Source organism: Etheostoma spectabile, chromosome 17 (assembly GCF_008692095.1).
Source record: "Etheostoma spectabile isolate EspeVRDwgs_2016 chromosome 17, UIUC_Espe_1.0, whole genome shotgun sequence".
Lineage (NCBI taxonomy): Eukaryota > Metazoa > Chordata > Actinopteri > Perciformes > Percidae > Etheostoma > Etheostoma spectabile.
The window spans coordinates 11,411,859-11,425,896 of NC_045749.1; the positions used below are offsets into that span (position 1 = coordinate 11,411,859).

Below are 14,038 nucleotides of genomic sequence, written 5' to 3' on the forward strand. Positions count from 1 at the left end.
TCAGTGTCTGGGCTTTGTGAAGAAGTGCTTATATCGTAAAGCACGGCGAGGAAGAGCATCAGAGAACAGCACGCTGTGAATGAACTACTCTTATCAGCCACGTGCAGCTTTCCTCCACTGGAGGGAAACTAGTAAATATCACATGCCTAATTATAAACAGACACACTACTTGTCTCAACTTCCACAATATGTCTTTCATCTCACACTGTTGCTCCTTCAATGAAATCATTAGGGTGAAAAACACAATCAAGAATTCTGAGATTTCCTGGGGCTGCTGTTCCATAATATAAAACAGTGATTAAAAAGTGATGAAATTCCAGCTGTGGCCTTGTTTTTTTGAATTAGCAAAGGAAGAATTTCTTGAGGAGTGGCCATGAGAAGATGTCAACACACCTTGACTGAAGCACCAGATAGATAACGAAGAATTTGATGAGTGTTTCCTGAAACACATCCTGCAAGAATACTGTGTAGCCTCGGGCGCTGAGAGCTCCACCCTTACTGCTATCAATACCAGACATCACTTTGTTACCAAGTGTTACTACCAGAAATTCCTCTCGTAATTCTCAAGCAACAACTCTTAACACAACTTTACTTTGCCACTTGCTTTCAGTGGGAGGAGGGATGTCAAGCATGGCAATCATTCACAGAAAAGCAGAACAAATTGCAAGAAAAAAAGAAAAGAAAAAAAAAAGTAGGCCGTGTACATACAGTTCAAAGTCATATGTCATGAATGAGGCACTAAACAGCCAGAAAGGAAGAGTGCAGTCACAAAAGGTCACAGAAGTGTGTCGAGTTAAGCGATGCAAACAAATCTTTGGAGCCAGAGAAAAAAAGAGGAAGGTTAGAGGGGGAGAGCGGCTGCATGTGTGTAAGGTTGAGGATGCAGACGGTTTCAGTGGTTTCCACCCTGCTCAGGCTAACAGGAAGTGCTGCACATCCACAACAGCTAGCTGGAAGTTGTTGTGTTATAGATTTTTTTACATAGGTCAATGGAAGATTTTATTATTGTTTGCATGAAGGTATAAGTTGTCAGTTGTAAAGTTAAACACTGACTGCATAACCTTTAGCATCATGTCGCTTTTATTGCCTGATTGCCCTTTACTCAATCACATGTAGGAAGTGTTGTTTCCCTTTATGAGACACACATTACAGTACAATAACAGGTACATTTCATTATTTTTTACAAATGAAAAAGCCGTTTCTGTGTGCTGATCTAACTACATTGTCCTTCCATGACTAAACTCACCCGCCTTCCTGTCCTTCTTTCCTAATGAGTGGACAGGCAGACAGGCTCTGGCTCCAAGCGCAGGCCCACAACTTAAAAAAGAATCAACGGTGGAAAAGTGGGTCATCTTCTCCTGATGTTTAACACGCTCATACACATGCGCTCTCAACACCGACATGGATAAATGCTCCTTTAGGTGGCATCAATTTAAAGATGTAGAATCTATGATGCTGCCAAGTCACCAGGGCTCTTACCTATTTAGTGGGTCATTATGACATTTGAATGTGTGTGTAATGTCAAATAAAGCAAATACAAACTGACAAAACCACCGTATGTTTGTTCTTCTAGCTTTCTTAGAACTAAAGAATTATTTTACAATTCAATCTTATTTCCTAAACCCTAAAGATGACCTACAATCCTCTCAAAGTTAAACCTACATTAAACCCCAAACTTAATGCAACTCTTTTTATGTCCAGCCGTGAAAAAAACAACATAAAGACAAAAACATAATCACAACCTCAACTGTAACACTTATCCACAAAGCCCCAAAATAAGCCAGCAACTAACCAACCAATACACAATGTAAATGTATGCTTGTGCAGTGTACATAGACAAAAACCCACTCAGAATAACCTTATGACAGAACAGCATGTAGGTCGACCTGTGGTCAGCTGATCTGCCCTGATCCTACATTGTGTGAGCAGCCAAAGCTTTAGACTATGTTCCCACTACTGTAGGACACCTGACAAGATAGAAGCCCTTGCTATGTATGATCTAAATTACAGCTGCAACAGACAACAATATCAAAGCACAGTCACAATGTAAAGTTTTGCATTCAGACTATGTAAGAGTACATACTCTTACCAAACAAAAAAAACTAATTGTGCTTCAATTACAGCAATTCTAATTATCACCTTAGACTTAAATCCACTGCTCATTTGGCCTGTTAACCCTTTATCCTGCCTCATGCATGCAAACTCAAACAAATGACCCAATGGCTGTATGCAGAGACGCACACATGGACAGCAGAGACGCGCACACACACACACACACACACACACACACACACACACACACACACACACACACACACACACACACACACACACACACACACACTTACCCAGAGCCAAGCAAAGTCCCTGCACATCTCATCTTATTCCCTTCATAGCGCAGAGAAAAGAAGCAAGTGCCACAAATGCTCCTGTTCCCGCAGAGGCCAGTGGCAACTCTCAAAGATTTTGCTGCTTCCAAGCCTCCTGCCTGCACCTTATCACTCTCTGCACATATCCCTTACTCTGCTCACTTTTTCTTTCTTACTTCATCTCCTTTCCTGTCTTTCTCTCTTCTTTTGCTTACTCTCTTTCTCCTCCCTTGCTCTCTGATCTGTCTTTTTCCCTTGTCCAGCGTCTGCACAATGCACATCAATTATTCAGAGGCAGTCTCCCGGTTTCTCCAGCTTATCCAATCAGAGCCGGGCTCAGCACTAATGGGCTCCTGCTGTACCTGCTACCGGCTCCAACACACTCTCGAGACTGCAGGGGGGAGGAAGAGGGAGGGAGCAGAGGAGACAGCTGAGGAGAAGGGAGGATGAGAGAAAGAGGTAAAGACAGCGAGCCAACGCAGACAAACAGAAGTAGAGATAGAGAAGGCAAGATATTGCAGTGCTTCTCACCTCTGTCGTGAGGTGCTATTATTGATGAGCTCTACCTAGTCCGTCTAGTGCTCCGTTGCCCTGTTTTTCTAACCTGCCGTCACACACTTAAGACAGTGCACACAGAAACACACATGCATAATCTGACAATGTGACTGCCATTTTCAGGAAGGGCAAAAAAGAGGAAATAACCAAAAAAAAACAATGCAAGCTCAGATTGCAAACTTGCATAAATGGGTGGAGCTTAGTATGCTGTGCAAGCTGGCTGGAAGCCAATGCATGAGAGAGGAAGTGGGAGAAGAAGAAAGTATGAGATGTAAAGACCACTCAATTGAGGCGGACAAATAATAAATTATCAGCCCTATGACAGAGGGCATTCTAACCTGACAATATTCCCTTGTCTTCATCATAGGCCACTTAGTAAATCTAACTAACAAGACACATCACAGACTTGCAGAATAGCTGAGTGCAACTGAATTAAAGAAGAGGCGGGATGAGGGTGAATGTGAGTTCATATTCTCTTCACCCGCCCATAACATAACATGGTGAGAAAAAGAAAATCTGGATGACTGAGCAGGAAAGACCTAAACTGTCATTGTTCTCTCTGTCCTTACCTAAATGTTGAGATGTGTTGTGCAGCAGAAGAGCGGGAAAGCCCACTGGCTTTGTGACAGCAGAGGGAAGTTGTTTTTTGTCTGACAGACACTCAGTCATCAACGGTTTCACAAACGGCCCACGCAGAATTGAAAGACACAACGAAGGCATTGTTGGACAGAAATATAACTTGAAAAGGGTGTAGCTAAAGCCCTTGGGGGGGTAGGGGGGGCGATGTGTGATAGGGGGGTTGAGTCCTGAGGTGTGGGTGCCAAATCAGTCAACCCTGAACAAAAGGAGGATTTAAATTATTTGCTCATCCGGTTTTCACAAGAACAAACACTTCTGTGTTTGGAGTGTAACTGCGCTGCCAGCTCAGCTGGGATTTTACCTAAATGAATTTACTGTGAACTGTGTAAACCAAACCAATTAAATAGTAAGTGATAGAGGACCAAATCAGTCAGTGGCAGAAAATGCACCTAGTTCCCCATGAGCTTTATTTCGATAAACTTATAAGAGAAGTTCTGCAGATAGTTTTGGGTTGCAAAGGGGTTTCATCTTAGGCAACCATTGGGGAGTGTCAGAGGAGAGGGCCGCCTGCTAAAAATAAACCCTGTTTCCTGTTAATAATTCAACGCACTGCTCTTACTCAGCAGTAATTAAATATAAAAGTCTGTAAGGTTGATTGGGTCAGTAACAAACGATGCCTACACCTTCCTCTAGTTCTACACACACAGCTCAAATTTGGAACGAAAGACGGGGTGAGAAAATCAATCAAGTAAAAGTAAATTGAGACAGATAAGTGGAAGACATGTCAGATTGTTGTAGGCCAAAGGAGGAGAGCAAAGGGTGTGTGTGTGTGTCTGGGCGGGTGGGTGTTAGAGCTGGGCCATATGGAGAAAATCAAATATCACAATATTTAACGATATGTTACCAAATACATTGATGACGATATTGCGGCGAGTACTAATTTTCAGTTGAACTTGCTTGCTGAATTATGTGAGTTATGAGTGGGTGAAGTGTTTTCGTGAGCGCTGTGTGTGTGTTTGTGTTTTTGAAGGGAGTTACAGCCACACCCTGGAAGTTTTCTGTCATTGTTGACACAGCAGAGTGGCTGTTTTCCTGAGATCATGCTCTGTGAGCTCTGTTGACTGACCGAAAGCTGACAATTCTTTAGTTCTGCTGGGACAATTTCTTTTTAATGTCAGATGTGAGTGGGTGGGGGAAATTACAAACCACCCAGAACAAAGCTAAGCTCTTTTTATCATATTTCCACAGTTTCTTTTTTTTTTTTTTTCAAACATTTAAATCAGCTGAAAAAGAGAAACTCAAAACATTGAAAATAATTACGCTTGTGTAGATAGTCTTTGACCATAATAATAAGCTTAATACTACTAATACTAATAACATGTGATTGTAATACCAACATAGATGATTGAAGCAAGACAGAAAAACAAGCAGAAACCTGACTTAAATATTAAAGTAGGTTTCTAGGAACATAGCAATCATTCCAGGGAGCAGCTACCTATAATCCGGAGCGTGTCAAGTCATGTTGAAAACATAATACACAAACGGAGTCACACTTGAGATTTACTTTCATCTATTTTAAACATAACAGGAGGGGACACGGTCGAGAAGAGGCAAGACAGTTGAAATAAAAAGAGGAAAACTTGTCATAATGATAATTCTGTAGGTTTATTATAGAAGGTTATGCTTCATAAAGAAAGAGAACAAACTGTGACGAGAGTGGCAGATTCACTGAGGAAGGAAACGGTAAAACTCTTGATAGATTACGTGTGTAATCTGATTTGGTGTCTGCTGAACTTCACAGTAGTAGCCCAACAGCTCTGAGTCTATTAGAGGTGTGTGTGTTTGTAGGGCAGCAGCACACCTATTATCTAATTAACCTCACAGTTGGAAGTCATCTTCTAGCAGACTACAGATTATTATGAGGAAAATAAAAACAACTCTAAGAAGATTTAAAAATGGGCCATGCATTTTAAACACTGGATTTTAAAAAGAAGCAGCGTTCATTAGGTGCACAGTAGTCTCGCATTGCCAAACCTAGAATTATTAATTGTAGTGACTCCTACAAAAATCTAAACATAAACGTAGCAATGCTAGCTGCTACTAGGCTAACAGCGTTAAAGATGAGTATCCTCGCTGGCCCTGAGAGTTAATAGAGCTAATGCTAGCTCTCCTAACAGCAGATAAATCTCTTCACTGGCTGATTCCAGATTAAAGCAACATGCTAATCCCTAAAACCTCGCAGCAGGGTCACAATCTCCAGACAGCTCATCAGCAGCAGTCTGCTGTTGCTAAAAATCTCTTGAATGTGCTCGACATGTGCACTTTTATGTTGGGAGAAGTGCAACCTTAGGCAATTGTAGTTTGTTCATGGGTTTTCTTACTTGGAGTGAAGAGGGTTAGAGAAGAGGGCTGACAGACACACACACAAAAAATAAATTATTAACACAGGCCTTATCTATAGATTCAAGATGGAAAATGTTCTCTTTTTTTACTGTAGATCTGTTCATCCTCTTACATCCCATTTTATTACTTACTGGAAGTCACAGAATACTTTGTTTGGTGATCAATTTCTAGTAAATTGTCTGCCGGCCTCATCATCTAGATCAGTATTCCTCAAAGACTGGGCCGCCAGCCAGCCCTGGTGGTCCGCAGGTAGATTCTGTAAAATATCATGTTTTTATTTCAAAATTCAAAGCAGCGTTTGTCAAACTTTGTTAAATAAACGTGTATGTAAATTGAAACATTATCATTTGAATTGGCTGTTTTGCTCTATCGTAAGAAGCTGACTGTTTTGCGACACAACATCCAATATTCATCAGAAATGATCAGCTTTGCATTTGAAGAAAATATGGAAGGAGTAATGTTTACGGTTCTATGCAACACCATTCTTCCCATTCATATGGCAACAGAGACAACAAGTGAGTAAGCTATTTGTAAAACTGTCATTTATTTGACTATAATTTGTAATATACTGTTGAAGTTGGAGGCTTATTGGTTTGGGGAATATTTCGGCAGCAAAACAGATGGTCCATATGTTTTTTTTTTAAATTTGGTAAGTGGTCCTTGGTCTTAAAAAAAGTTTGAGAAACACTGACCTAGATCACTTGGTATTTGCATGTACTATGCAGCAATGACAGCCTCTTGTAGTTGTAGTGAGAAATACACACGTCAACTTAATTTTGCAATAACTCAAGTTGTCAAACTTTTTAAAAAAGCAGGGGAACAATAATTGCTTTATCAATTTCCTCTTTAACGGATGCTCTGAAAGAAAGCGTCAGTGGGATTGATCTGTAGTCTTAAGAGTCTGCCTCTTCCCCTGAGGAGCCCGCAGAGAACATCCTAGACTTCTCGGCCCTTGTCTGGCCTATCAGGTGTCAGATTTGTGGCCCGCTGTCGCCATGCAGGCTGTATGAAGATTGTGCTGGGGCTGCACAATTAAACACACATTCATGTACACGGACACACACACGTACACGTACACGGACACACACACACACACACACACACACACACACACACACACACACACACACACACACACACACACACACACACACACACACACACACACACACACACACACACACACACACACACACACACACACACACACACACACACACTCACACACTAGAAATGCACACATTTGACCATACAGACAGAGCTAACAAATACTTGTTCTCTGCATCTTTGTTTATGTATGTGCGTGAGCTCTCAGAGTTCAAGTGTGCATCACATCTCTTCTGTCGCCCTCCCGTCTGCTTGCTTGTTTTCTCAGACAGACGTCCTTGTGCGGGAGGTAAGACAGATGCTCAGTGAGTAAGATCTGCCCTGAGTCACATCTGCCTCCCACCCTGACAGCCTGCTTGCCTAGTTTGATGACTGGTCCCCCCATCCCCCTGCATAATTACACTACAGTTCCTATTTGTCTGCAGTGCATAAACAGCTCTTCCTGAAACCCAGTGCTGTCTTCTATTAGATCCCAGAACCATCAGCAGGCCGGAGGATGATTCTGACTGTCAGTCGAGCCCAGACAGCCAGTCAGTCCAAGCCACGCCTGGACAACAATCACATTATCCCAACACAGGAACACAGACAGAGGGAGAAATACAGCAATCAATATTGTACACTGACGTCTGTCTGACCACTTAAGTTCCTCCCAACAAGATGCTTCCCACCACAACTGAAAGAGGATATTCAGCTTGAGCAAATGTTCATATCATAGGACCATGTGAGCAAGAAAAACTGCAGAAAATAATACATTTCTGCCTTCAGCATATTCAGTTGCAGCACACTGCAGTTTATGTGAAGAATTATGGGATACGATTACGAGCGTTACTGTCACAGCAGTTCTTGTTATAAAACAGTGACATATTCATCACATCAGAAAAACAGAGGAATCAGAGAGTTTAATCAAAATATTTTACTCTCACTTCTGCCACTTATGTAACTGCCGAACAAAGGTTTATCTGTGTTCTGACTGGCTGGCTACGGCTTTGTCAGGTCTCTGTCACGCAGAGTGAGTGGTCCAGCACACATCAGCGACACCTCCCTAGCCATCCATCTCTTTCTCTCTCGCTTCTCTCCCGCCTCTGCACATTTCACTTTGACAAATGTACAAGAACAGGCTGCTCCTGCAGGACTGAGAGAGGAGGGGAGGGGAGGTATAGATCGGGGGAAATTGGATTTGATAGATAAATGTCTGAGGATAGCATTACTGCTCACTCTTTCGCTCTCTCTTCATGTGTGTGTTTGTGTGTGTGTGTGTGTGTGTGTGTGTGTGTGTCAAATATGCACATACAAGTGTGGGTTCGTGTAGAAAGATTGTTGACTGTTTTGTGTGGCTACCACCTGGACAGCTCATCTCAATAGCACATTAATGTTTAATGGGGACTAAAAATATCTGACATTATAATGCTTTATGGGCTTTTTGTGGGATGTCTGTGGTCGCAGTCGCAAATTTTCAAACCATTCATTCATGGTAACTTTCATCAGTTTTTTAAGCAATGGCTGGAACAAAATAATATACAAATTAAACTGTCTGTTATCATAACTAAGAGATTATCTGTGTCTTGCTAACAATTTATTGTAATGACCTTGATATAGTGCTCAAAACATAATAAGCAGCTACGATGTGCATTCATGGCCAGAGCAGAATAATCATGACTTAAAGCCATACAGCGATTTGTTATCATTGTTTTGTTTCATGAAAAAGTAAATAATTGCAGCATGAAGAACAATGAGCACTGTGTTGTCCGCTGTCTTGCAAGTCAACAGCGGTAAATGGTGATGATGATGTATGAGCATGCATCTGCTGACATTTTAGTAAAGTGGAGGGTCTTACCTGCAGACTTGGGAGTGAATTTGTCCCTGTTGGCCGCACACACAGCCAGCAACCTGTACCCTAGGTCCAAGTCAAACCCCTGCTGAGCAGCAACGCGACTCACCACCTGGAGAAAGAGCGATGGATTATGAGTATAGCTGTCTGTCTGTCTGTCTGTCTATCATTCCATCTTACACAATACAATTATTGATTGATATTTTACTGCTATTACTTACATGAATAATAAATGCTGAATAAACTGTAATCTATAGTGAAAGACATCTTAATCCTTTTTTAATTGTGTTAATATTTTTGAACGCCTGCTATCACTAAAATTCCTTTTATAAAGACAGACACTCATTCAATGAGATTAATGTGGAGTCTGCAGTCTGGATTGCTCCAGTGATCCACAGTCAGGATGAGTCTGATGGCTGCATCAACCTCCAAGAGAGGTGAGAGAGCCAAACCACAGCTGCTCTGCAGGGCGAACACAGTCAAATGTTATCATCAAACAAGCCCGCCCTGGCCCTAAAATGAACAGAGTTTGTCTTCTGACTAAAGTTTGCCGGTTTAATTACCCAGACAGAGCATGAAAATGTTGAAATAATAGGTATTGGGATATCCAGCTAAACTAACAAGTTTAACTGTGTGTGCATTGGAAGCCGGTGTAGAAAAACAGTAATGTACGTTTCAGCAGCATCCCCTGAGCAAACAAAGGTTAAAAATCCTCCTTTTTCCTTCAATTTTGAGAAAAATCAGTCCCCAACTGTAAGGTTTTAATAATCCATTTGTGCTAATGACTTCAAAAAGAGGTTGAACATTTATGGGACATAAAGCAGGAGCCTCCCTGACTCTAATATAACGTTAAAGGGGATGCTGAGTGATGTTAAACAGGACTCGGGAGACAGGGGTAAATCATTATTAGAAGGAAACCCCCTTTGCTTTTGTCTACTAGCAGATGACAACTCCTCTGCTCCCTCTGACCTCAAAACACACATTAGCGTTAACAAGGTCAGCTGGGGTGCCTTTTAAAGAGCCAACATAACAGCTAGCAGTGATCATAAAGTGCCTTTGTTACAGGTAATAGGGCTGCTTAAGCACTGCAGGAAAAACTATGGAAATGAAATAGGGTTTATTTGATTGATTGACATAGTGAAGAGACTGTAACATACACTTATACAGTTAATCACTGTAAATGTATTTAAAGCTGCAAAGTAGACATGAGAATTCCAGGGAATAAATACTTAACATAGTTTATTCAACCCAACCATATTATGCAAACAATTACAATTCCGACAAACATACAAATCATGTTTCTGTCAATTGTTTAATTTCCTGCGTGAGTGAGCCTGCCCTGTAGTTTGCACAAGGCAAGCAGCCAGCTACAGAGGCTAGCATAGATTCAACCCGGATTTAACAGCGTTTTCAGATTAATCTCAATCTAAGGACGTACATTCCGGTCCATTCCGGAGTATACAAAAAAAAACACAAATTGTCAAGCAGACACAGCTAATAGTGCAGCACTAGCAGTTGTGTCATCTTTTATTTGCTCTGGAGCCAATAGTCCACCAGGGATCGGAGGATGTCCTCCACATGTACAACTTGCCAGAGGGAACAAGCGTCTCCACATGAGGCACCCATTTAGTTTCATTCAACTACGATAAATCTCAAGGGCTATGATTGATGCGCGGTCATCTTTACATTTCAGTTCAGCGCTCTGATACATAGCCAGCGAGGTACCGTCACAAAGATAAAATCCTTCAAAGAATACAAGGACTTGTTGCGTGCAGTAATTCTCCGGATGAGAAGCCGTTTGCTCTCTGAGTCTGATGAAACAATTTAGCTGATGGATACAACACCATGCTGAGAGAGATCACAGTGGTGGGCTCCATTGTATAGCTCTTTATCAGCCTTTAAGAGGCTTTTATTGTGATTTACACATTAATGAGCATTTCTCTGTTTGCTCACGCTACCACTTCAGCAGGGGACAATGTTCCTTCAGAGTTTCATAGGCTGATCTTAGAGATAGATGTGTGAAACTTTTAATCTGTGCTTTAAAGCCTCTTTCACATATGTGACTGTGTTTGTAAGGGTATGTGAGTTTTTTCACACACCTGGTGCAGGCCAGCTCTCTAGGCCTGTGTCCAGATCAATGGATACTAGCTGGTGAACTATAGCCAGGGGTGACAGGCTATCCACAGTCTACCCTTTTTTCGTGTGTGTGTGTGTGTGTGTGTGTGTGTGTGTGTGTGTGTGTGTGTGTGTGTGTGTGTGTGTAAAGCACTAAGTAGAGAGAAGCAGTGGGTGCCAAGCACTTTAACCTCTGTCACTGGCACCTGAGGGCCTGAGCCGCTGCCTTGGATAACTGCTTAATACAAGCCTAGTGGGACTATAGCCTGCTACTGACTGTTTTTACTCAAATGTCAAGGGAAAAAAATAGTATAAACTAAATATAAATACAAGTATGACATGAATCCTGTTTCAGCTATTGCACTGGCTAGATTAACCTAAAACTTTCATTTTCTTTTCAGTGTCCCAAATCTAATTATTGTGTTGGTCATGTCTCCTAAAAAAGTACCTGAAAAAGCACAATGAAAACCATATTTACTGTCTGCGTACCGTCAGACATCCCATGAGACTTTGCTCGAATGGTCGCTGGAAGGCCCGGGGATCTCCACACCAGTCAAGCAGCTCTGTGGCCGCTGAGTGGAAGTTGGCCGGGTTCTGTAAGTGCTGTGCAAACACAGAGGAAGGAGACTGCCATTAGAAACAATGGAAAATAATGAGCTTTTTTTCAGATTAAGTACAAATGGGAAAAACACTCAAACCAAATAGTTTAGCAGTCTTGTGCTCTCCCTCCAAACTGCCCTGATTTAATGTCTTGTGTTTCTGCACAAGCCTGTGAGGACCTTGACTCCTTCCAATACACGCCCACTTAAGGCTCTGCTGCATTGTGGGAAGAAGATCACACCCATATCAACAATGATGCCAGTGTTTCCTGTTAATCTCTCTTGGCAACACCCAGCCCTCACCCCCATGACCCACACAGCAACCACATCTTTCCCTCCAATCCTCATTCTCTCTCTTCCCCTCATTCATTGCCTGTTTTCAGAATGTAACAGAGCCTCGGCACCAGAAGTCCACTGGCTGGCTTGGCTGTTCACAAAGAAAACAACCTTGGTCCTGGCAGCTATGTGTGTAGACTCAATATGCGCCGTTGGTGTGTTGTCTAATCTCTTTCAGTCTCTGTCCGTCTCTCTCGCTTGTTCACTGAGGCCTGAAACAGTTGAGTCTTTTCTTCCCAGTGTCTGAAGGCTACTCAGGCTGGCAGGACACAATAAGCGGTTTTAAAATTGGGCTCCCTTTCTTTACGGCTCAGGAGGTTAATAGCTCTGAAATGGCGCAGAGCTGCAGCTTGTTCAGTCGGGAAGATTGAGCCCACTTGAAAGCATTTATTATTCTCATCTGGAGCTGAAGCGTCTTGTTTTGTGTGTTCTTGAAATGAAGGTAGAACTATTGTCTTAAGGGGGCAGCAGAGGTGAGCGTTTTTGAAAGGGTAGCTTTTTGGTGGTGTGTGACAAAAGGGCTCTTGGGTGCGAACGCGGTCTAACATATCAGGCCTGGACCCCGCCCGCAGGGATAATCTCTGAGAGTTTCCAATGATATCATGAGCTTCAAGAGAGGCCTTGAGTGAATCATCTTTTTTGATGTGAAGATTAGCCATTAAAGAGCTAGTTGTGGATGACGAGAAGCAGGGAGAGTGAGAAAAAGTGAGAGATGCTCTTGTTGAGTGAGAGGGAGGAGAGGAGCCTCTTCTAGATGAGTGATATAATCTGGCATTATTGCAGCTTGATGGGAGGCGTATCAGCCTTCAGCGCGAGAGGAATCAGAACTAGCACAGCAGGGGCTGTCTGTCTAGATCTGAACTCACAGCTTCTCTTGCTGTAGCGCTTAGCACCTACTCTGCCTGACAACCTCGACTCTGGTGTCAGGGGGAGGACAGCAGAGTGAAGTAGCTCTGCTGAGGTTTCGGAGGAGGATAGGGCCTGAACTGTTGTTGTTGATGTTGCTGTTCAGGGTGGGATGAGGACAAGAACGGGGAGGTGGGGGAAGAGGGCTGAGCAGCAGTGATGGGGTTTCAGCAGACAAAGAACCAGCCGTTTGACAGACCGTACTCTGTGAGATGAAGGACTGACTTACCCCTTTTCAGGCCAGCCAAGGACCAGGCTGTTCAGAGCCTACCTGGCTGCATGAAAAACCCTTGGCTCTCTACCAACGGCTTTCCCCAAACCAAAACAACACCCTGCTGGCAGAGCCACCACGAGCTCAGAGCTCACTAACTGAATCACTGCCTTTGAAGTCTGGTTTACTACGAATTCTATTACAGCCAGAGCCAAAGAGGAGTATGTAAACCAAACTACAATTAGTGCATTTATTAAGCTAGACGTGTTAACTCTGGCGATTTAAGGCTCATCAGTGACGCCTAAGAAAATAATTGAGGAGGCTTTGTGAAGTGAGTAGTGTCAATTCCACCAAATTCTACTCATTTGAAAAAGGATGACATACTAGAAATAAGGCTTTCCCAAGATTTTGACGTCAAGCACATCGCTCAGTGCAATCAAAGTAAAAGCATTGAGGTAACAACAGCCTGTAAAGATAAAGGTTATTATAGTGGATGCTCAGGAGTTTAGGTGGGGGATTGGGTGGGGGTTTAACAGGAGGCACAGAGAAAAGGGATATGTCACCTCATAATCTCAAGCTCAAAGCCCTATCCTTCACTTTAAAGGTGCTGACACACCAACCCGTCTGTGGCAAGGTCGTGACTCAAGTATGTTCGGTGTGTTTTTTCGTCGGTCGGAGGATCTGCCCGCGTTCATTTTGGCTGATTTGACTGATAAATCTTCCAGCGGGAAGTCGGACTCAATGACCAATCTGATTGGTGGAGTGCTAGCCCTTAACTAGCAAATTAGTGCACGAGAAAACTGGAGCTGACAACACCAGTATATTCTTATTACTATTATTTCTTTTGCATATTACTATTGTGCTTTCTAGTTTTCATTTTTTGCACAACAATACAGATTAGCTGTTATGCCTGCTGTTATGGAGATGTATTACGTCTCGCGCAAGTGCAGAATGTACGCTCAAGTCGGCGTCACTTTGGTGTGTTCCAAGGCATTTTTTTAAGATTAAGATTCAACTTTATTGTCATTAC

At 42.5% G+C, this 14,038-nt stretch overlaps 1 protein-coding gene across 10 annotated transcripts in view; it reads right to left on the reverse strand.

Moving 5' to 3' along the window:
• zmiz1a (zinc finger, MIZ-type containing 1a) overlaps positions 1 to 14,038 on the reverse strand; it is a 102,105-nt gene that overhangs the window by 16,656 nt on the left and 71,411 nt on the right. For 6 of the 10 annotated variants that reach the window (XM_032541860.1, XM_032541859.1, XM_032541857.1 and 3 more), the window contains 2 exons: positions 11,446 to 11,559; positions 8,848 to 8,953 (listed from right to left, as the gene is read on the reverse strand). In XM_032541860.1, coding sequence (XP_032397751.1) covers positions 8,848 to 8,953; positions 11,446 to 11,559 — 220 coding nt within the window. Of the gene's footprint in view, positions 1 to 2,348; positions 2,726 to 2,900; positions 3,047 to 8,847; positions 8,954 to 11,445; positions 11,560 to 14,038 lie in introns of those variants that run through there. The other 4 variants (XM_032541861.1, XM_032541863.1, XM_032541864.1 and 1 more) reach the window with 3 other exon arrangements.